At 36.3% G+C, this 24936-nt stretch overlaps 1 protein-coding gene across 7 annotated transcripts in view; it reads left to right on the top strand.

The window, feature by feature from the left end:
• Window positions 1-24936, top strand: part of KAT6B (lysine acetyltransferase 6B) — a 121979-nt gene that overhangs the window by 49524 nt on the left and 47519 nt on the right. For all 7 annotated transcript variants that reach the window (XM_088059314.1, XM_088059316.1, XM_005520515.3 and 4 more), the window contains 4 exons: window positions 16660-16768; window positions 22535-22650; window positions 22813-22894; window positions 23893-24025. In XM_088059314.1, coding sequence (XP_087915440.1) covers window positions 16660-16768; window positions 22535-22650; window positions 22813-22894; window positions 23893-24025 — 440 coding nt within the window. The remainder of the gene's footprint in view (window positions 1-16659; window positions 16769-22534; window positions 22651-22812; window positions 22895-23892; window positions 24026-24936) is intronic.

Below are 24936 nucleotides of genomic sequence, written 5' to 3'. Positions count from 1 at the left end.
GGTTTTCCTTCCTAGAGGGGAGATGGGTAGAGTATTTGGAATGAAATAGAGATGCACTTTAACTTTCAATATAAATTACACATACATTGTAATGGAAATGTATAGACAAACCCTTTTTTATAACCCAGTGTTTTCAGAAGGTCCTTTCATGTAATGGGGAGGTGCACATTAGAGCTGCATACTGTTTTAAAAAGATAGTTTCAAGGACAAATGTGTTTTCTAAAACTCGTTTAATGAGCTTAAGACTCTTGTACACATTTATTAGTATGCAGAAATGCTCTTTCTGGCATTAGTTACTTCACTTGCTCAAGTGGCATAAGATGAACTTGAGTACTTTTGTTCACATAAACTAAGCATGCAGAGATTTGTCACTGTAGGAGACAAATGCTGGATGATTTTTGGTCCTGGGACCATATTTTCAGGACAGTGGAAAATTTCCTTTTTCCCTACTGTGGGCAAAATATAAATTTGATATTTCTGGTGTCTTCCCTGGTCCTCACTCACATAACCAAATATTTTTATCATAATTTCTCTGTACTACACAGTCTATACAGTTTTTATGCATACCTGATAGGCATTACAAGTAAGTTAAAGGATTTGGTTGCCAGGAGATCACTTCTCAAACCAAAACAATATGAAGGCGTCTTCTTAAATTCTTCCTCATAAAGCTGAATGAGTGGAAGGGTCAGTTTGAAAAGTTGCTGAAATTTTTTGAGGTAAAACAAGGTGGTATTGTGTAAAACTGTGAATAGTGTAATAGTTGGTGATTGTGTTATCTTAACAGTAGAATTACTTTAAAATACTAACCTGATATCTAAGGCAAATAATGAAGTTCTTTCGAAGAAATTATATTAATGTAATCTCTGAGCAGATAAAGCATAAATGAGTGCATGTTGCTTAACTCTGCTAAATCAGAGCATGGAATGAAGAATGACAGACACTTTTAAATTGCTTTATATTGCAAGTGTCCCAGAAACTCTTCACTTCAACAGTGCTACACAGTCCTCTCACTTTTGTCTCATGGGAATTTGGGGTGGGAAGAAGGTTCCATGTCTGCATAAACTTAGCATTTAAACTGAAAAGTTCTTGATGTAACCACTGCTGAGAATTAATACTAATTTATTGTGTTACTTTCTCTGAGCTGACACATTTCAATGACAAGTGTGCAGTAGGCTTCTCTCCTTTGTTTCCTCATATCATTTGGGAGATATGTGTCTACGCTGACCATGATACTGTGCAGAACTGAAGGGCAGCTGCATATTCAGCCTCAGTTCCAAGGGATAGGGCCAGAGCTCCCAATTGCTGGGGGTTTTTTAGTGGTATTTAGTGTTGTAGGAAGAGCAAAGAACAATCCTTACATTTTGAGTTTTTTTCTAAATGGTGATGCCTTAATCAGCTATCCAAAGACAGTATGATAGGAGGAAAATTACACATCCAAAACGGAAACTGAAGCTCTTTGTTAAATTATTATTCTAGCAGCTGTTTGTAGCTTTATGTAGATGCTTTCAATTAAATGTGACTTACAAAAGCTGTAAAAAGGCCCCAGTACATTGTTCAGAATTGTAGTGGAAATAAATTTCAAGTGGGGGAATGTGGAATTAACTAATGCAGTAAAAGATTTATGCCCCTGTATAAACAAAAGTTGCAACATGGCTCTGACATCTTATGCAACTCTGTCAGGTGGTACCATTGTGATTTGTTTGCTGGTAGGTTGTGAGTTTTATTTCTGTTTGGCTTCAGAGATTTTAAGCTTTTAGAGAATGTGCTTGTGATGGTTGATACAAGGATTTATTCTTGAGAAAATGAAGAGGCTGCCCAGAGATTATTGAACCTCCATTCTTGTCAGTGTTCAGGATTCTGATATTGATTTGCTGTGTTTCCCTGTTGTCCGACTTGACATCAATTTATGATTTTGCACTGAATTTATCTCCTTTTATGGTGTGTCCAGAGAAGATTCACCAGAGGTGTTGTGGGGAAAAGTCATTCATCTTAAGAGATACTGGTTTCCAGGCATGTGTATAGGTTTGTATGGGGAATACCTTTTCCCTCAGCTGATGACTTACATTTTCATTCCACCTTTCCCCTCCAAGCAGTGCAGAACCTCTAGAGAATGCTGGCCAGCAGACCATGAAGATGCTCAGCAGGCTGGAGCATCTCTCCTCTGAAGACAGGGTGAGAGAGTTGAGCTTGTTGCACCTGCAGAAGAGAAGGCTCTGGGGAGGATGTATAGCACCTTCCAGTATCAGAAAGCACTTATGTGAAGGACTTTCTACAAGCATGTGTAGTGATAGGACAAGGAGAAATGACTTTGAATTGAAAGGGTTAAGAGCAGGTTCAACTGAAATGGTTAGAGTAAGGTTTAGATTAGATACTAGGAAGAAATTCTTCCCTGTCAGGGTGGTGAAGAATTGGAACAGGTTGCTCAGAGAAGCTGAGGATGTCCCATCCCTGTGAGTTTTCAAGACCAGGTTGGATGGGGCTTTGAGCAAGGTAGTCTAGTGAAACAGACGCATGTATGCACACACCCAGGTGACAGGGGGCTGGAACTAAATGTCTTTTAAGGTCCCTTCCAACCCAAACCACTCTGATTCTGCAAATTCACACAAGTAGGGCATATGTCTTAGTGAAAGTGTTGGTTTTTCCTAGAAAACAGTGCTGGAGTAGTGATTGTATAGTGTGATTAACTATGATTACGGGCAGGGGAAAATCCTTCCTCCCAGGAAACAGAAGTCTTATACTGTAGAAAAATACTCTTGTAATGTCCTTCCTTCTGGAGAAGATAAGATACAAAAAAAAAGTTAAAATTACTTTACTTCATCCTGTACCTGTGGATGTACTGTACTGTACTTATCTGTACTTATTGTGCAAGAGGATGGTGTCAGTGCATGAAAGGTCTCATAATTGAAGTTGATGTTTTGGGGTTGTTACAGTGCTACTTCTTCCTGAGCTTCTTGGAGAGAGATGATGTTAGGAAACGCTCACAGAATCACAATATTAACAGCAGCTTTTGCTTACAGCTGCTGTTTTCTCTCCTGGTGGTTTATGATATGGAGATGTTCTTCACCTGGTTTTTAGTGTGACAAGGGGCATGATATGTAACCAAGTTGAGTTCTCATCAGTCTTTTCCAGCACTCTTTGAACAATGAACAGTAAATAACTGTCAAATGTGTAATTGTTCTCATATGAGTACTAAATCATTGAATTGAAATGATGCAATTAAAAGGAATATAAATCTGCAGATTGTGTGGGCTGTTACTGATACAAGATTTGGAGGGACCTTTTGAGAGCCTTTTTCCTAACAGTAAAAATTCCTGACTTCAACACTTCTGTCTGCCTGCATAGTCTTACTGTATCTTGACTGTATCTAGACTGTCTTGGCCGTTTGGGGTTTGAATTTGTTATCAGAGGGGCCTACAAGGGGGATTAAAAGTACATTATCAAGAAAAACTGATTTTTGCCTTTCTTTATATCAGACTTTCTTTAATATGTAGTTTGAATTGATCGAGTATTAATTCATTGACAGGTTGAAAATGTAGATCTTAGATTGTTTTGAAATATGAAACTGATCTGTGCTACTAGATGTGTCCCAAACAAGAAATAAACCCACACTATTACAAGGAGATTCCTGATCCCAGATAAGTGCCACAGATAAGTTGTGTGATTTAGGTTTGTTTCTCAAGTTTTATCAAACATTATTTCCAGAAATAGTCTGTAATTTTAAAGAAGTAAGAAAGATTAGAGTGGGAAGTTAGTTTCAGTTGTTTGATTCATGTATTTTGGCTTTTAAGCTTTGCTATATTTTCAGTAATAAAGTTATACAGGGGGCTTGTGCGATATTAATACTTTCCTCTTCCTTTCCCCCCCTCTTTTTCCTGCTCTCATCATGTTTTGTCACTGTCATCTCTCTTCAAGTGTAGATTTATTTCTCATTCAAACTGTTGTTTTTGTTGGCAGGAGCTACAAGCAAGTCTGTGAAATTATGTAATGTCTGAAAAGTTATGTTCATGATTAATTAGCCTATCATGAAACTATTTTAGTGTGTGTGGAATAACTAGATCATATTTTTTATTTATTTGGCAGGGGTAGAAGGCACTCTGGTCAGATCAAGGAACTTCAGTGTGCTTTGTATTAACTATTCTATACATTACCTGTTTACATTTCGAACATGAAATGTATGTCTTTTTTATTGGTCACTTAATGTGAACCTCGTATGTGGTTTTTATTCAGGAAACGAGCTTGGGCTGCAGGTATTCCTTTTTTCCCCAAATTGTAAAATTTATAGTTGTTTGCTTAAAGTTGAGCACCCTTTAAATGGCATACTCAAAGAAAAATTTGCCAGAAGTTAAAAAATGCGGTAATGGTATGTTATTTCTGAACTGTATGGGCATGAATGGCACAACTCTCGTGGCAGTGGAGTCAAGATCTCAAGCAGAATTTGAAGTCTGGAGGGAACTTTATTATTTATGGTGCTGGATTTTCTCTTTGCTTCCCCTCCACAAAAAACCAAAAAAAATGTATCCCATAGAGTTAAGTTATAATCTGAAAATTCAAAGAGATAAATACTGAACCTTTCAGATGTTGATTTATTTATTAAGACTTCTTGTTAGTAATGAAGACCTCTACATTTTATTGTAGGCATCAAAGTAGAGAGATAGAGAAAAGGCGTCTTCTGTGAGTTGGCCTATGGAGACATCTTAATAGTCTGGTAGTGATCATGTTTTAGACAAGTAGTTTTCAAAACTTTTTTTGTCCTCTAAAACTTCTGATTTGCATCACTGAGGTGCTGTTTCACAAATCCTTGCTTTTTGCAAATTTGAAGGAGATACTGTGCCCATCCTAAATGTAATTACTCATTTAAACCAGCATTGCAGTTAAAAAACACTGTATATAATTTTTTGTTTTCACTAAGTTGATGACATTCTTGCTTACAGTGTAAGTGTAAATGCTTAGTTGTAAATATTTTAAATTGGAATATTTTAAATTATCTGGAAAGTTAAGGTCTGAACAGTCAAGAGCTGTAAACAATAATTTTATTTAGACTATTAAGAAACAGGGCCATAGTTAATCTTCTGGTTGTGTCTCAGATCTGCTGTCTACTTGGTACTTTGGAGTGGTTAAGGGAGGTACTGTTCTCATACTAGCCTATATGGGAGCCTAAAATATGTACTCTGTAGGGATCAGAATTACAGTCTTCATTGCAATGATCATATTTTTGTTGTATTTATCTGTTGGTGCTAAGCTGAATAGAGCATGCACAAACTGAAAAAGTGAAATATAAAATTGAGTTGTTTACTTGTCTCTTGGTCTTACAGGCTAATCCAGTTCCTAAACTCAGTGAGTTAAGGTAGCTCGTGTCATGCTGCTTGTCCATCTCCATTGAGATACTGTATTTTCTCCTGTGTTTGAAGGAAGAGGCAAGGGAAACATCTTTGCACAGAAAATTTTGTCATGAAATGGATTCCTGCAGAGTGTTTTAATGAGTATATCATTGTGTCTTGTCCCAGCCATGCTCTGCGCCCATTTGGAATTAGATCAAAAAGTGTTTATGCATTTCCACTGCACAAGAAAATTTGCAGTGGAAGTAGTTTGAGTATTACTAGTGAGAGTTTTACTTTAATGGCCAGGGCTCTTAAGTGTGGATGATGCTGTAGGTACAGGTTATTTCATTGGTTAGTTCTTTTACTGGATGGAAGCAAACAGGAACTGCTTCCTGTCAGAGTTGAAAGGAGGTTGATTATAGAAGACTTTCATTTCAAACTTGGGTATGGTCCAAGAGTGCTGTTAGATGGAGTTGTTAAGTGATGATTTTTTAATTCATTCTTTCCTTTGGTTTTGCCTTTTTGTTGAAGTTGCTTATCACCTTCTGTAGGCTATCAGCAGTCCAGTTGCTGTTTTTGAAGCAGAGCATAACTGCTTTTGAAGCACTGTTTAAAAATCCCTCACGAAATTACAGTCAACAAGCTGCTACTTAATGACTTTGTTATGACCTTTCTCCTGTCCTGTGTCCTTTTGCACAAATGCTGATGCTGGAATTCGTATGTTTTCCTTGAGTATCATGGCAATTTAATGTTATTGGTAGGACTGAGAATGGCCTCATGGGCTTCATAGACTTGAATACTTGGAAATAGTGTAGAAGATAAATTAAAACCAATGCTTGAGAGCCTCAGTGGTTTGGTTTTTTTCCTAAAAGCCACGCAATACAAGTTTTTGCAATAATATTTTTTTAATTCCCCCTCCTTCCCCCCACCCCCAGTTGCCCAGCTTAAATGCAATACTTAAGGCAAATTTTAAGCCTCTTTCCTTTAAGAGACTTCATTTAATTTATATAATAGACCTACTTGAAAGCCTTTCTAAGAAAAACTGGTCTTCTGTGAAATGTTTACTGGCTTTGTTCTGAGCTGTTCAAGCTCTGGTTTACATCACGTGGCTAGTTAGCAGTGTTTTTTTTATATTCTAAGGGAGATTATTTTACTCTATTTGCAAAATGACCTACAGTGATCTGGGTTTTTAATTATGAAATTGCTTTTTGATTTGGGAGGTTATGATTTCTTGATAGTATGTCACTATTGAACATGATCTATACATCTAAAGAAGCAGAGACTGACAAAGCAATCTGTGCCATTTGTTGGAAGTGCCCGCCTCTTAAGTAACTCCTTGGGGTACAGGGCTACTGTGCTTAGTCACCTTTATTATTCTCTGTCATGGATTTCAGCACACGATCAAGCAAAAAATTGCTACTCTCCCAAGTCTTGTATAAAATGCACTGTATGTACTTTACAGAGCTGGCACATTTTCAGTGGCTTTGTGTCTTGGGCAATGGTTTGTAAAGGTAAATGCCTACAAGTGATTTCAGTGTCTTGGCTGTTGAATAAACTGCTTTTCTTCTCTCAAGAATAAAGTTCAGTTCCTGTAGGCTGTTAGCATTTAATCAGCTGTTTGTCCACATTCCTCTTGCTTCAGAAAGGAGACCAGGAATTACTTTATTTTTTAAAAGAATAAATAGATCAATAAGTAGATTTTCATTACTTGTATTACTCTGTAGCTCACCTGGTAGAGGATCTGAGATACCTGATACCTGGTAGGTATCTTAGTGCTGGTGTTTTTTACTAGATAGGAACCAGTGACTAAAAAACAAATGGTCAGTGGCCAAGCTACTGCCATTTTTTGCCTGTAAGAATATGAACTTAGCCATGTAATTTTTCTACTATTTGGGCCTTAGTAAGAGAAGTGGCTGTGTTCTTTACAGTGATGTGATTTATACTGCATTTGCTCTTGAAACAATTGAGCAGAAAGGATGTCAAGTTACATGCGTGATTTAAAACTAAATACTTTTTTGTTTAAAAACCCTAAATGTATACAAAAAATCAAAATGTGTGCTCTCTCTATTTAAAGCTTCTATTTCTGAGTCATTTCAGTGGAAGAAATCTAAAGAAACAGTTCTTTTGTAATCCCATACCAGGTTCTGGAATTTGTGGCCATAATAATTTTGCTTTGGTCCCAATATTTTTCCCTTCCCTAATATTTTACCTTTTATGAGGCAACTAGGCAGGATATGTCTTGACTTTGTGCAGCAATTCACCTACTTCATCTTGGAGTAGAACAGGGCTCTGCTTGTTTTATTTAGAATTGCATTTCAAACACTAGCCTAGTTTCAAAAAGCCCTGCTTCTGTATTTAGCATACTGCTATTCAAATCTAGATTGTGCTGACAGTAAATTTGCCCCAAAGAGTAAACCAGATAAAATATGCATATGATCAATTTAATATGCAATTAAACATTTTCCCTGAGCAATTAGCATCAAGACAACTAATAATTATCCTGTGCCATGCTGCAAACATTATACGCGTTTATGTAGGATGACTTTGGTAATAAGTTATGGATAAAAATATGCATATATACAAACATCTGAGTAAACATAATATCACAGCAATGAAGCATGTGCTTTTCATACTGGAATTTATTTAATCTGTGTAAAAACAATACATTTCCCCATAGAATGTAAAAGTTAACATGGCCATGGGATCATGGTCTGTGAATTGCACCACCGCTTACCTTGTGGTTTTGTGCATCACCCGCTTCATTCTAGTTGCAGTGCAGTAAAAAATTAAAATTGGAGTTGGGAAATGCAATCCCATGTGAACAACTGTATATACATGTGACAGAAAACAGTGGATACCATGTTTGAAAGTCTCCTAAGCATATGAAGAAACCGAGATAAAGAAGACATTGTGGAAATTAGAGCAGGATTGTCGAAAGCTAGATATATAATATCTATGAACTTTATCTCTGAATGAATACCTAGAAGTGTACTTGAAGGTGAGAATTATTTTTATTATAAAGAATGCATGACAGATAATGTGATGCTCTTAAGACATCTAGATGGATTTAAAGAATTGATTTTTGAGGGAGTTGGGAAGAATGAAAACTCATTGCTTTGTAAAAAAAAAATTGAGCTACATGAAATGAAAAGGTGTCACTTGGAACATGTGGCATTCTTCAACTAGTGCTAGGTATGTATGGAGTGACACAGATGATAGATAATCTGCTTGGTTGGATCTGCACTAGTGATTTCACTTTGGTTGTGGAAGTCAATAGACTACTTGGAGAGGGAATGAAGAAAAGCAAGCCTGTTGTTGTTACACTTGAGGTTGCTTTGTGTGCCACATTGAAGAGTGTAATTTAACAAACACAGCCATACAAACAAAAAAGTTCTCTAGCCAGAAACTGAATATTAAGATGTTTAGATTTTGAACCAGTTGCTGGTCTCATAGTAGGCAAATAAGGGAGCAGAAAGGATATAGTTTGGAATTAAAAAATGTTGTAGCCCCTTAAATTTTAAGTGTCATTGAAATATCTTTTCAGATGAGTCTGAAGACAGAAGTTATCTATTCTGAGGTATCAAGAAAATGGAACTGCATTATCTTTATATAAAGTCTAACTTATAAGTGTATTTTGAATTACTTTTCTGAGGGTACTTTGCAGAAGATGAAAGAAGGAGTCAAACCCAATTGTAGTTGAATGTGGAATTGCCTATATGCAGTACCAATGTTGCATTGTCTGTTCAGTTTCATCTGCTTGATAGAGACAACTTAGATGTGTATTCCTGAAGGAACTATATTGCCACAGGTATTAATAACATAGCTGAAAAATGTTAAAATAACTTTTTTCCCTTAGTCTTTTCACTTCAAAACCATTGAAGATAGACTTTCAGGAAGGCTGAAGACTGCTTGGCCCAAGGTTATGTTTACACAGTGTAGGTAATGGTCATCAGAATTGCAGGAAGATGCAAACAGAAAACTGCATTGTATATAGGATGTATTTACAGCTTGAGCTGTTGATGACCTGGTAAGCAAAAGTACCTTGTAGTGGCAGGTTCTGTAGCTGGACTTTGATTTCAGATTGGAGACTGCATAAGAGGAAATTTGAGGATTACCTTCTTCATAGCCCAGTTCTTGGCTACAGAACTTATAATTTAAAAACGCTCTTACTGTTACAATGGAAAGGTGAATACATTTCTCAATTGTTTAGTCCCAGGTGCAGGACCAAAGCAGGAAACCTACAAATTAAAGAACAAATTCCATTCCTATTCAGGAGGGAAAAGCTGGCTTTCTTCTGTAGTGCTACCATAGTGGGTAGGGCAGATTTTTATTTTATTTATAGTAGTTATTATAGAATGATATCTTGGGTTTGAGCTGGAAATGCTGTTGACAATGCTGGGATAGTTCTGGTTATTGCTGACCAGTGCTTACACAGAATTGAGGCATCTTCTGCTTCTCACGCATCCCTGCCAATGAAGAGGCTGGAGGTACTCAAAAATCCTGGAGGTTATCTAGGCAGGGCAGGTGATCCCAGCTGACCAAAGAGATGTTCCATACCATAAAGTGTTATGCTCGGTGTATAAAGTGGGAGCAAGAAGGCAGCAGTGAGGTACACCAATGCTGGGTGATGGAGTTTGTCTTCCCAAGTAACCATTATGTGGGAAGGGACGCCACTGTCCTGGCGATGGCTCAACACCTGCTTGCCACAGGCACTGGTGCAACAATTCCATGGTGTGCTTCGCTTGTGAATGTGGCTTTTGCTCTGGCTGTTAAACTGTCTTTATCTCAAGCCATGAGTTTTCCATTTTGACTCTTCCGGTTCTCTCCCCCATCCTCATGTGAGGGTAGTAAGTGAGCAGCTGCACAGATCTTAGTTGCCAGCTGGGGTTAAACCATGCCACATAGAAATTAATTCACGATCGATCACAGAAGGGATACAGTTAAAATAAGTAAAGTATTAGAGATTGTTGACAGAAACAGTAGCAGGGCCTAGACTATCCACAGACTGTTTTTAATTGACAACAGTAATTCTGTGTGTCTGTTGAATTTGGACTGTAGTTGGTAAACCTCCCTTCTGTAAGTGTAGAGGCTTTATATTCATTCTGTTGAAAATGAAAGCTGAGCCTCCAGAGGACCAGAAGACTTAGCTGTATTTTTGAGCTGCTGCTTTGTACCTTTCTCTAGGTGTCTTCTGTGCTTGCTTTGGGTGGTGGTTTTTCAACAGAAAGTGGAATTTTGATATCTTTAGTGGATATAAACGCAAATGAAACATGAATGCAGGTTGGCTTATGTGCAGCTAATTAAGTCTAAACTAATCTAGTATTACTCTTGCAGTTACATGGCTTTGGGGCGTGTGAATCCAGGAGGATATGAAGGGTTTTAAATGTATCCTTTTTGCATAATTCTAGGTAACTCTGATAGTTACCTTGTATATCACAATGCCCTTAGAGAGATATCCTTTCAAAGTACAGGAGTGAGCAGAGAAAGCCACAAAGCCACTCTTTAATAAGGAGGCAAGTTTTATACAAAAAAAAAAAAAAAAAAAAAAAGCACACAAACCTGCATTTTAGCTGTGATGATAATCTTTGGGGGGAAGAGGAGACGTTTCAGACTGTGGCTTTTCCTCAATACACACCATTTATGCAGTTAGTTGATTTAAAAATGTAATAAAGAAAGTTCACAGCCTGGTCAGTCCTCTCTTTTTGGAACTGCCCTTGTACTGGCCTTTGCTTTGTGCTCTTTGAATGCATAGCTGCATTAAGGTTTGTAGCAGGTGTAATGTTTCCCCACTTCTGCCTGTCAGGATCTGTTTGCCATCATTTGAGTTAGTGTGTACTGTTTACCATGCTTCGTGGGCCTGTAGGACTAACATGGGAGCTACTGGATAATTAGCAAGTTGTTTTAAAAATTCAGAGCTTAGTTTAACTTACAGTTCCTGAAACATGGTGAGTTTTTTGTTTTTTTCAGATGTAAAAAGTAAAAAAAAGTAATAAGTTAAAGTGTATTTTACACACAGAGAATGGATGCAGGAAAGGGATTTCAGCTGAAAGTACTCGCAGAACCATGTCTTGCCTGGGATCAGGAGCAGCTGCTTCAGTAGCTGAGGCAGAAATCAGTACCTGTCGCTGATAAAGCTTTTGCTTTTCTATATTAATATTTTTCAAAACAGTATTTAGAGATGCTTCTGGCGGTATTTCTTGTTCGAAGACTTATTTTTTTCAAACCACGGTAAAAACAAATAAGAGGAAAAAAAAAGGAGTGCAGATAGCCCTTGAAGGTACTTTGTGAAAATGTAGCTATTCTGAGAAAGCCAGCTTGCTGCTTCTGTCCTTCCTAAGGCTGTAAATAGGCTGGGACCAGGACAGTGGATCTGTACTGAAGGTTCTGGCAGATTCACTCTTCAGTAAAATTTGTCCCTCTATCCTGGTAACCCTGTAATTAACTTCCGTGCTGTTTCTGTACATGGGAGAGCAGAGTCTAATGTTTGGGTATTATGCATAAGGGTGTTCTTTTCCAGCAGGTAGTCAGATGATGTCGAGGTGGTTCTGAACAGGCAGGGAGAGGCAGTTGCAAGTGTGAACAGTTGAGCTTTTCAGTTTACTAGTCAAATTTCTTGGGAGTGTGTGTGAAACTTTTAATTTCTTTTAATGTGTGTATAACACTTAATGAGATAGCACTTAAGACTGTAATTGTGTGTACACAGCTAATTCCTAACAGTTTTCAGACAATCTGTTTAAAACCTCAGAGTGCTATAGCAATGCAAATAAGAATCTTCTGGCTTTCAGTGGGATTTATAATTCTGGGTAACTTTGCATACTCAAAAATAAAGTAAAATAAAACTTTTCAGGACCTAATGTGACTTCTTTGGGGGTGAGATGTTAGAACATGCTGATACTTTAAGAATTTCATGGTAACTATAAATACAATCAAACAAGCATATAAGTTCCACAAGCACAGAAACTACATAGGGAAAAAATTGTTATTTTGGGCTGTAGTTCGAAGACAAGTTCTTGCATAAGGTAACAGCAGTCCAGCTGAATTTTTACCAAGGATTGATTTTGTGCAGTGGCAAAGCCTGTTAGTTTCTCAAAATAGATAGCTGTGAGTCATTAAAATAAACAAAATAATTTACTGGTTGCATAAATGACTTCTAAGTCTTCGCTTAAACATGGACACTGCACTAGTTTAACTACTGCTAGCACTATGTTGTTATTTCTAAATTAGTGATGATATAAAAGGTGTCCTTGCCCATGGCAGGGCAGTTGGAATTAGATTTTTCTCCTTTCTAACCTAAACCATTTTATGATTCCTTATTTTTTGTGGACCAGTCAGAATGCAGAATGTGTCAAGACTGTGAGCAGTAAGGATGCTGGGTCCATAACGTTTCACAATGTGTAAACTCTGTCAAATAGTTAAAATGCTTGGGAGTTTTTTGGTGGCTTTGGAGTGTTTTTTTCAGTTGTTTCAATTACAAAACACTTATTAAAGGCACTAAACCAATATTTTTTATTTTTAGTCTTTGTCTGTAGCACAGACTTTCATTAAATGTGGTTTTTACTCTTGTGTTCTTTAGTGACTGAAATAATGATATTATAAACAAAATTCAGTGTATACACATTCATATATTTTTAGGGAAAACTGTTTCAAGTGTTAGAATAATCACAATTTCTGTTTAGAATAATTTTGAAATGATAAATGTTGTGAAATTGGATTTTGGTGGTGTTTTTTGGTGATACAATATTGTCGTACAGTATATGGTTTTATCACTATTTAGAGGACTGATGGACTGCAGTTGTTGTTTGTATGATGTTTTAAGGGATTGATTGACTATGGCAGTTGAATGGGTGATGCTCAAATAAGTACAGTTCAATTTCTACTTGGAGGGTAAAATAAAAACCCAGCCTGTTTACAGGTGCTGAGTTGGTCTGTTACTGCTCCGTTGTGTGTATATCTTTATTTTTTTAAAATCCAGTTTCCTGACTGCTCTTTGTCAAACTTCAGTTTCTGAATGCATGTTGGCATAAGGGATGAATTTTCTGTAAATTTGCTGTTACTGCAATTTGGAATAGTTATTAGAACAAGACAGTCTTTTAAATTTGAATGCTCAGTTTCTAGTAACCTAGCAAATGAAATTGTTTTGCAAGTTGTCATTTACCTTGTTCGCAAAATCAAAGGGATAAAAAATTCTTCTAGGTTATTAGTTATGTTGAAGCAATAGTATGTTACTGGGGAAGAGTTATTCAGACCTCCCTTGTGTGACAGAGCAGACACCATACTCCTAAAGCTTCTGTAACTCAAATATTAATATTAAATATTAGCACAAAAAATATTACTAGTTCATCTGGTATAAAATACCACAGCATTGAATAACCAACTTGAATAGAACTCCTTCCTGTAAGAGATGGAATGGAATTAACCTTCCTGAATTCTAATCATTGTTTTTCAAAAGATATGTGATGGCTGTATTTTAGAAGATAAATTACTTATTAGAAAAATAGATTCATTTCTCTTAGAGTTCTTTGATTAAGGTAGGAGGTGCTTTGCTGTTTGGGCTACATTCTGATGCTGTTATTAAAGAACTGAAAAAAAATGCACCAAATCCCCCCCCACCCCCACCCGCGCAAAAAAAAAATTAGCCCCAAACCCCCTTAATTTATGCTAATTGAGACAGTTGTGAGCCGGAGTTAATACTACCAGTATGAATTCAGGTTTGCTTCAACTGTGCAAGCTGAAGCAAATTGAAATTATGTCTTGTTTACTGTGCTGACAGGAGTGTGTGTGTATAGTCTTAACTTTCAGTAGTTCAGAGAACAGACCCTGTAATGCAGTTTTGAATGTAAATGGCTTCAAAGAATATACTGGAGCCTGTAAGTTTCTTGGAAACTTGTATATGAAGTAATAGGATTTCCAAGCTCTTTGTGATTAGTTTTGGTATGGGAACATCAGTCTTTGTAGCCCTGAACTGCCAACAACCTTTGTCCTTTATTTTACCTTCAGAAAAAAAAGGGGGGGTGGTGTGGGGCCATGTTTGAAATAGGGAAGTAAATGAATGTTGGCTAATGGCCATGTCTTTTCCTAGAGCAAAAAAAATATCTTGGAAAGATAGATGAGATTGTGGACCTGGATTTGAATGATATGTGAAGCTTTGTAAATTATTTATCAGCGCAAGCCTTTTTGAAATTACTAAAGCACTGTTACATCGAAGGGAAAGAGAATGGTTGCCAAGAGGAGATTCTTACTGGATTCCACTAAAAGAATAATCTGTCTTTTAAAATTATCTGTATTAAACTTTAAGTAGCAGTTAAGAAATGTCCACACAATGATGCAAAATCTGTTTGAATAGCTCTGGACCCTTTTTTTTTGCTGCTGATTATTGGCATAGTTTAAGTATTTTGGGTTTTTGTCAATACCATTTTGCTCCAGTGACATATCTGATAAAAGCAAAATGATGGGAAAGATCTGTTCAATTATATCTGACTGGCAAGAATAGTAACTAAATAATTCTATTTTATCTTATTTATATATATGTTGTTTTTAACAAGTGAAAAGTCCTGCATGTAATTGGTATAGCCCTTCCCACCTATAGAACTACTGATGTCATTCCATGTCATCCTTCTAAAACTGACAACACCAATAATGCTTTTTTTTTTTAAGCATGACCATTTTTGAAAGCTGTCTGTTTTATAGCTTAAATGATTATTTTTATCCAAGTAGCAATTTCATATTTCAGCTAACCATATAATCCATATTGGAGCCCTTAGTTAGACAGAAGACTGCAGATGACGTTTGTTCCTATTGGTTATAAGAAGGTTACAGCAGCTCCCTTTTGTAGATGATGGAAGAGAACACACATTTTACTTATTAAAAGTTCAGCTCTGTTTATCTTTTATGTATATTGTTTGGGGTATACAAGTATGTCAGTATTTCAGTAATTGGATTATGAAGAGTTAAACAGTAAGCAGACCTTCTGAGGACTAAATTTTCAGAAAAGGTGCAGCACTCGGGGTATGTTTATATGGAATTACATTTGTATGGTCCTCTTCTGTGGCTAGGACAAACTTACCTTCCTGGTGTCAGTATTCTTCATGCTGCTTGACTTAAAATGATCATAAGGCTTAATTACATAAGAGTAGTTTCAATATTTCTGTGTTATATTGTGTTGAGATAAAAGGGCGCATCACCATGGAACTAATTCCTTCACAAGAATACCCTTAAAAACAAGCATTCCCCACTTCCCAGATCTGTAATGGAACACAGATTTATATGTCAAGTGAAGATAGCCTGCCAGCTTTCAAAGTATTGTAGCATAAAGAGGAAATGGAAAATGAAGGTAAAGCCAATAAGTGATCGCTTTGGTATGTTAAACCAACAGCATTGCCTACCTGAATCTGCAAACTTGCGAAAGAAACCATTTTAATCTGAGTTATTGTAATAGTCTCTGCTAGAAGGTAATCTGTTATTTGACTATCCCATTTGGGAGAAATAGTTGCACATAATTTTATTTGTTACAGACCTCTTTACAGAGCAGAGACTTCTGCTTAGTCATTAATACATTAATATTTTGGATGTTGCAGATCAGAGTTTTTGTTAAAGCTCTAAAATGTAGTGCAAAAACTATATAATATATATTTATTCTCTGATAGTTTGTCATGTAATTGATAAGGAAGATGGGAAATTAATTTATATCACTACTGAAGTAATTCCCTGAAGGGCTCTGTGTATTGCTCCCAGACACTGAAAGATATGCATGTTTTTTATTATGTATCAAAGCTGATGGGACTCATCAGACTGACATGGATAACTCTTGATCTGTTAAATCCAGTGCTTTTACCCTAAAATGGTAGTTTCAGAGAGGGGTATGAATTGTATTGGATTTCCAAATAATAAAATATGTCTTGAATTGGAGAATTTTTAGTAAGTTTATTTTCTTGTGTAAAGAAAAATATATTCATCTGTAACAAAGACTAATTTGCATATTGATCTTTTAGCATTGTTACATATGAGGAACAAGTGATTGTGTTCTGGAGTTGCAATTGTGTGTGCAAGAATTGTGTCCCAAGCTGTAATTTTTCCTTGTTTTTGTTAACACTACTCTTGTGTTGGAGACATTTACATGGATTAATACACAGGGTAGTTTATTATGGGCTGACTGAAATGGAATATGTGAAGATAAAATCTTTGTTAGTAACAAAGTTTGTTAACTAACAAAGTTAGTAAAGTGGACTTTGCCTTGGCAATTAATATATGGTACAACAGAGTACCAAGTAAAAGCCAAGGAGGCTGTTGGGTTTTGGTTTGGGGTTTTTATGCTAGCTAACTGTCTGTTTATTTTTAAATCTAGCCACGAGCTGATCCCATCCCGATATGTAGCTTTTGCTTGGGAACAAAAGAATCAAATCGTGAAAAAAAGCCAGAAGAGCTCTTGTCTTGTGCAGATTGTGGCAGCAGTGGTAAGTTGGCTGAGTTTACAAATATTAGAAATGTTTGTTTTAATATGTCTTTTAAAAATACTTTAAACTTTTGAACCTTAACCTCTCTTTGAACAAACCTATATCGAGAACTGAACCCAGGAGGGTGAAAGAGTTTGTTGTTGTTTTTCTTGGTTTTGTTTGTTGGTTTGGTTTTTGGGATTTTTTCTGTTTTAAACTAGAATTTTGTCATCTGTATAATTAGGATAATTACAAGTGAGAGGTATGAATTTATCTTTATGTCAACGTATAGATCTGCTGAGTGAATTGAGGGGAAACCACACTTTTACAATATAAGAATTCAGAATTATTGTTTGGGATCTATATTGGCCCTGAAAACTCAGTTTTGCAACGTGACATCAAATGATGATCAAGAATTTTGCTTGCACAGATTGGCAACATTTCAGAAGCTGAGGAATAATCATAGTAATAAAGATCATGTAGCAGTCTTTGCTGCTGCATATCTTGTGTATCCAGTTCATTTTTAATAAAATTACTCTGTTACTCAAGAGGGAATTTGGATAATATTTCAGGTAATGTGCCACATCAGGTGGGCAGCCTGTTTCTTGTCAGGCACAGGACAATGACACTCCTGCTTGCATGTACTTTACTCCTGTGTGTTGCAGCAGCTCTTGCAGACTGTGGCTGTTCCTAATGCAGGTGTTTCTCTTCTCTGTGGTGACCAGTGCTGGGGCCCGAGGGAACAGCCTGAACTTGTGGCAGGGAGGTTTAGGAAAAGCTTCTTCACCCAGAGGGTGGTTGTGCACTAGAACAGGCTCCCCAGGGCACTGGTCACTGCACCAAGGCTGACAAAGCTCAAGAAGTGTTTGGACCATGCTCTCAAGGCACATGGTGTGACTCTTGGGGATCTCCTGCAAAGGGCCAGGAGTTGGACTCAATGATCCTTGCAAGTCCCTTCCAGCTCTGATATTCTGTGATTCTGTGAATCTGGAGTCCATGAGCATCATCATTTTGTAGGTATGCTGATGGTAGCTACGGCAGTACCCAGGTCAGACTACATCAGTATTCAAGTAAAAACAAAACAGTATGAATAAAAACATGTTTTCAGTTAATCAGGATATGTTACTGATTGTCTGCTTCTCAATCTGTCACCCTGATAGTTGCTTTGTATTTTAGCCAGTGTATTTCTTTTTTTTAGTATATTTTAGACAATTATTACTCCCTGAAATAAGACAGTTACTTTTTTAACCCAGTATGCACCAGCAAACTGCATAAATTTTAAATTATCTTCCTTTAGTGGTTTATAGGTCTCCTCTATTTTCAAACCTGTTTTCTGATAGTTCCAAAATACCTGGTTAGACTCTGGTGCACAGAGTTTACATTAATCAGGTGAGCTTAGATATCAGCTACTCTTGTGTTGTGTAATAATTCCCTGGTGGGTCTTAAGACATTTTAGAACTGGAAGTCTTGACTTTCATGGATCATCTTCTATTTGAATTAACACCAATACATTCTCTCTGCCTCATTAAGACTAAATTATCTTTAATTAGTTCCTCAGATGTATTAGATATCAGGAATGAAATGTTGAAACTGCCAATCAGTTTGCTGGATGGTTAAACTTTAGCTACTGATGCCTAACTAAAATAAAAACCAATTTCAGTGCAGTTTATAAATAACAAAACTTCACTCAAGTGGAGTTTTATTATAATTGGATTTGTAATTTTTGCACATTGCAGTGTATCTCAAAGCTGGTCTTGCTGTCTAACAAATAGAAAAGAAATTGCATGTTGTGCACAGCAAGCAAATTGTTCAGTTGTTCAGAGATTAAATTGCAGTGCCCACTACTGGCATGTCTGTTTTCCCTTTTTGTTTATGTGTCAAGTTGCTTTTATTTTTTCAGGTAGTGCTTCTGCATTCTGAAAGCAGAAACTAGCTGGATAACTGCACATTTTTGTGGTATTTGGGAGGAAAATGTATTTGGGTAGTGGAAATGAAATGCACTGCTATGTCAGTTGCACAGAGGATTTTCTCAAGAAGTAAGATGAGGGATGTCAGATGTGAGAAAACAAATCCCATTACAAAAGCAGACATAGTTCCTCTTGATTTTGGTTGGGTTTTGTGTTGCTTTTTTTCCTCTCCTGCTTTTTCTTCCCTATCTCTTGATTTTGAAAAATCAATACACTTGAGAACTGGAATCAAATTTTGCTTCTATTTTTCCAAACAAGATGTGCTGAAGCAATTAAAGAGCTGCTGCTGCCAGACTTTTATAAGGGTTTGAAGTTGTAGAATGAGGAGGGAAAAAATTGAGTGACTGGCGAATTATAATAAATATTCTTTAAAAGCGGGTGGAAATAACAAAAAGTTGAATGGTTTGGGTACTCTCCTTTCAAATTTCATGTTACCCTGAGGAGGGAGGAGGGTTACTGATCAAAGATGGGTAGAGAAGGCTGAAGAGTAGAGCAGCAGAGATGCTGGACTCAGGTGAAGAGGAATAGGGACAGAAAATGTTTGGAAAGAACTGGGCAGAGATTGTGTTCTAAATGAGATTTAGGGTATGCTTTAGTAATAATAGAATATAGAAATTGTCTTAATTATTGCTGTCTGTGTAAGGATATTGGGCTAGTTGGATCAAATGAACTGCAAATGATCATTCCTGCAGATGGAAAAAAATTGGTATATCCCCAAGACAGGTGCAGTGACCATCTCTGCTCATAGCTGAAGTCTCCCTAAATAATGATAACTCTTTCTTCCTAAAAGATTATCTGACACATGTTGAGGGGTTTTTTTTTGGTGAATTATCTTACACAGTAGTTCCCAGGATTTGTGTTAAAAATAACTGAAGATATTAGCATAACTAATTTAGCACTGTGTTTAATTTTAGTCACTTATCTAATGCTTGTTCTTTTAAAAGACTAAGTTTTCCATCAAATCCTTTAATGAATAAAAAAGGCTCAGCTTTGTGAGGAAGACACAAAAGTGGGTGGGTTAAAGAAATTGCCTTCAGTCACAAACGAATGAGACCCTCACTTTTGACTTCCTGATCTTGCCTATTTCTGCCATGTCAGTGTATCACAGATCTTAACTGCTAACACGGATGAACGAATTTTGAGGTGTTTCATTTTAAAATAGGCCTAGTATGTATTCCTGGTGAAAGTTTCCAGCCTGCAAAGGTTTAAAGTTCTGGTAATCTCATAAACTTGTTTGATACATTAAAATATTGATGCTGCTGAGTTTTAAAAGAAAGTCACATGGTGGAACCATGAGAAATTACCAGTTTAAACACTTCAAACTAGTGTTGGAAACTATTTGGAGTTTTATCAGCTTTTAGATATGGAAAAGATAGTATGTTTTTAATTTCAGTTTAGATTAGTTAGAGCTGAAGTATTGCAAATTTGGAAGCCCAAAACATGCTTTCCTTCAACTCTCAAATTAAAAAAAAAACTAGCTGAAAAATCAGTGAAGGGCACAGTAACATCAACTGACTACAGAAATCTGTTAAACTACAAAATCTGTATTACTGCTGTGACTGTAGTTTAGCAGAATTCCTTTTAAAATTGAAACTTGTTGGTTACCACTTAATGTCTGATAGGCATTACCCTATACATGTTATTATTATATTTGCACTCTGTCCATTTGTGTCTAAAATGAATAGTTTAAGTATTACCAGCTATTTAAGAACAATGCCATATGGTATATTGAAATCTAAAAGTTTCTGGGCTGTCTCTTCTAGTGCATACCTAGAAAAGACAGCGAAAAAACATGGCAAATACATAGTGATGTTTCCCATTTTCACCCTTCCAGTGCTAATTTCCTGTGGCTCAGGGATTTGGAATTGCAGGCAGAATCTTCATGTTTAATATCAGTGGAATATTTCTCTTGAATTTTTGTCTGATAATAAAATCTAGTGCTTAAAGAAATGTATTAAGCTGTGTAATTGCTTGAATGAGAAATGTTCCATTGGTAGATAAGAGATATAAAGTAACACAGTTATACTTAATTTGTTCAACCAGTAGCTACCAACCAGTGAGAATGGATGTTTCATATATTAACACATCACAGTTATTTACTTAAATTTAAAATCAACAATTTTAACTGCAAATTACTTGCTCCTTGAAATAAATCACTTCTGTGCAGGGTAGATAAATGAAATTAAATATACTTACATGGAGGTGATTGATTTATGACTACACTTTAATGTGTTAATGGAGTTGTTAAGTCATAGTTGATAAAATAAGCCTTTATGTGATATTGATTATTAATATTAGCCTCTCTAGGGGGTTTCATTGAAGGGAACAGTGTCTCATTGAACTCATCTCTGCAGTTATAATATATTTGTCACGTTCTTGAAAGTGCGTACTCAATTTTAACCACAAAAAATGTTAGTATATCTTAAAATGTATCCTAAGAATCAAATGGTTATACTTTTTCAATCTTTCTGAAACTCTGAATTTATTGAATTGATTATTCTTTGCTCTTTACTAATAGATTATTTCCCTGCATTTTATTTTGAGAAAATGCACAATTCAAGTTGTATTTCAAAGTCTAATAATAAAGTGGTTTAAGCCTTGGATAAGTAGAATAAAAGGAAGTAAAATCTGAAATTTTCACTCAGGTGGCTGTTGCATTCCATCAGTCTTCGCCATTCATGTCTCAGTCCATTAGAAGACAAGAATAGCAAATGCACATAGATTAGATTGTGATTTTATTTGTGGTGTTTTAGCTCAGTCCTGGAGAAAGTCTGAATCACTGTGACTACACCATTACCTAGAAGAAAGCACTCATCCCAACTCTTGACAGTGAGAAGAAAGCACCTTTGATGCGTGCCACATCACTGCAGCCGTCTATAAGTGCAGCATGGCATCAGGGATTCTTATCTCTCTGACAGCTTCTGTGTTTATGTTCTTGATAGATAATCTCTGAATATAATACTATCATAAAGTGTTTCCCTGGGAAGGCTTATCCTTTCCTATATAGGAGTGCTTTTATCTTTTCTGGATTAAGCGTACTCTCCAAGGTTGTTGAAGACATGAAAAAATCACTGCCAGTATTGCCTAAGGTGTTGGATGTGTTCAGTTGTCTGGTATCTTCTGTTAATTGGAAAAGTCATTTGGGCCTTCAAAGCTGCTGCGAAACGAGGATGGTCCTGCCGAGGAAATTTTGTGTTTTGTGGGAAGTAGTTCAACTACTCGGCACCCACCCCCTCAATTTTAAACCTTCTATTGCAGTATCTTTTCCTTATGCCAGTTGCCAGATTCATTTTTTCCCTTTTTATTACTCTGAAATTGTTCTTTGTGTATAATTAAGTAATAAGTTGAAATTAAAAAGGCATATAGTTTAGCTGTTCAGTATCTCTGGTAGATACTTAGTATAGTTATAAAAATAACAAATGCAATTTTATCTAAAGGTTTCTTGTTTATTTTGCACTGCTAAGAAAGGGAAGTGTGGTCAAGTTTATGAATATACTTTTTTCAGAACCACTGACAGTTTAATATGCTATGGAAATAACCTAGTGAAAATAGAAATTTCAGTTCTATGTGCTTATGTAGGCCATTCACTGGTGTCAGTTACAGTAGAAGTCAATTTTGTGCCTGTCTTCATGAATGGTTTTCATGACAACTATTCTGTATATTTGTATGAAGTAGATGTTTAAAGTAATGTGTTGCAAAATTCTGAAAGCAGCTGGTCCTTGCAGGGCTCTGGTGGTGCTGGCTGCATCCTGCTGAACTTCAAAATCAATCTAACCAGTCTTAAATCTCAAGCTCTTAATAACATTTTGGTGTTTTTTAGGACATCCATCATGTTTGAAATTCTGTCCTGAGTTAACAACAAATGTGAAGGCCTTGAGGTGGCAGTGTATTGAATGCAAGACATGCAGTGCGTGTAGGATCCAAGGCAAAAATGCAGTAAGTTAGACTTGTTCAGGGTTACTTGACTTTTCTTTGTTTATAGTAGCTTTATAATTAGCACATGTCCAAATGCAAATAATTGATGTACAGCTTCAAGCAATCCTGTATTAAGTTTTTTTTTCCCTTTTCCTTTTCTCCCCACCATCCCTGCCTCCCCAGGATAACATGCTTTTTTGCGACTCCTGTGATAGAGGGTTCCACATGGAATGCTGTGACCCACCACTATCCCGAATGCCAAAAGGTGATCTTAAAAATCCTTTCCATAGAAATACTTCCATATTCAATCTTGTATTAAGTGACCAAAACCTCTTGAGCATGCTATTTTTATTTTTGTTTTCGATGATAAATAGTATGATTTTATTGATATCAAAGGCAATTTTATTTGTCATTATATGAGGGTTTTTTCCTCAGGATAATAATAAAGGTCTGCATATAGTTGACCAGATGAATTCACTGTATAATGAGTTGTTGCGCAGTTTATTGAAGGTGAAATTTTAGAAAGGTTGGTTAAATGTTTGGAGTATACCCACTGACAAAGAAGTCCTTGGAATATGTAGAAGAGACTCTTCTTCATGCCTTTTGTAAGAGTAATTGGAAGAACAGGCAAACAAAACAAAATATGTGTGTCTTCAGGTGCTTTAATCTCTATATTTCTGACCTATGGCACCTCTCACTTTTGTTCTTACATCTTTATGGCTTTTCCTATTTAATCTTAAAGTTACATTAAAGACTTTCTTCAGTTCCTCCCCTCCCAGTCCCCAGCCTTATTTACAATTAATGTTTAGACCTCGCTTCCTAACATTAAAAGGATGCTAAGTTAAAGTTGTGTATTAAAACAAATATAGCTAGGTGTTATGTAGTATATTCTTTAGTACGCTCTACCCTAGTGGCTTTGTAACACACATGTAAATTTTCTACCCTGTCTTAATTGTGTCTGGAGAAGGATCTAGGTAGTATAAGGAGAGACAAGCTAGAACAGAAATTCTTCTAGGAAGCTAATTGCTCATAATCTTTTCTGTGATCCTTGTTGCCTCTTGTTTCCTCCTTTCCATGAGCATTTGCTTTTAAAAATCTCAGAGTATGGGTAGAGAATCACTTGTTTTGTCCACTTTCCCTTCCCTATGTCCTGTTCAAGAGATAATTTGCTGACCTTGTATATACTTGGTATGTTTCTTGGTACACACCTGCAGTACAGATTAGATAAACTGTGTGCAACTAAACTCTCTTTCCTTTTTGTAGGGATGTGGATTTGCCAGGTCTGTAGACCAAAGAAGAAAGGGAGAAAGCTGCTTCATGAGAAGGCTGCGCAAATAAGGAGACGATATGCAAAACCTATTGGACGACCGAAAAATAAATTAAAGCAACGAATGTTGTAAGTTTCTCTTGGTTTTTTTGTTTCTTTAGATGTTTCTGAGAATGTAGTCAGATAAGAGTTTGATACAGGTTTAAGCACAGATTTTAACTCTATTTCAAATTGGGAAAAATAGATAACGAGTGATTTTGTATGTGCCTTTCAGCCCAATGTTCAATAACTTCTAAATTATAGTAGGTGCTCTTAGTGTCATGTCAGAAGGTGATAAAAGGTAATCTAATGTTTTCAGATCCTGTAAGTTTTTATCAAAAATTGTACCTATAGCAGATGCAAATAAACTTCTGTATAATAACATATGCTGCAGCTGTCTTTTAAGTTTAATTTCAAATAATTGAAATACCTACAGAATACAAAGTAGATAATATCAATCTACTTATATAGAACTTCAGGAGACGGTTCTGCTCAAAGAGCTGTTTGGAAACTGTATAAAAATTACTTTATTAGTTAATATCAGCTCACAAAGCCTATTCCAAACTATACAAGTAATAGAGAAGTTCTGGTTTCAGTGATACTCTGGAAAAGATTATTACTTGAATTCTGCTGTTGGGCTGCCACCAATTACTAGGAGAAGAGATTGCAGTTCCTCTTGCTTCTCAGGACTGTGTTTACCTAAAACAAGAGTGTGCTGTAATTTTTTTTAGCATCTGTCTTCCCAGGAAACACTGTAGTTGGACATTGTAAGTCTTGGTTAGATGATTGTTTAAGTAGTGTTTAAATACTGAGTTGACATGACACTTAGTGTTAAACAGGAACAGATTCTGTGTCAGCTACAGTAGCATGTTGCTCTCCCTCACATGTTCCTATCCACTTACACCTATTCTCCCACCCCATTTAAATATTATTTAACTGTTTGGCTATGTCAACTGAGCAGCTGAAAAGCTTTCTGACTATACCAACTACTCATTCTGCAC

Source organism: Pseudopodoces humilis, chromosome 9 (genome assembly GCF_049639895.1).
Source record: "Pseudopodoces humilis isolate 2021_Gansu_Grassland_sample_001 chromosome 9, ASM4963989v1, whole genome shotgun sequence".
Classification (NCBI taxonomy): Eukaryota; Metazoa; Chordata; class Aves; order Passeriformes; family Paridae; genus Pseudopodoces; species Pseudopodoces humilis.
The sequence above is the reverse complement of the archived record's forward strand: the minus strand, read 5'-3'. Positions and strand labels throughout refer to the sequence as shown.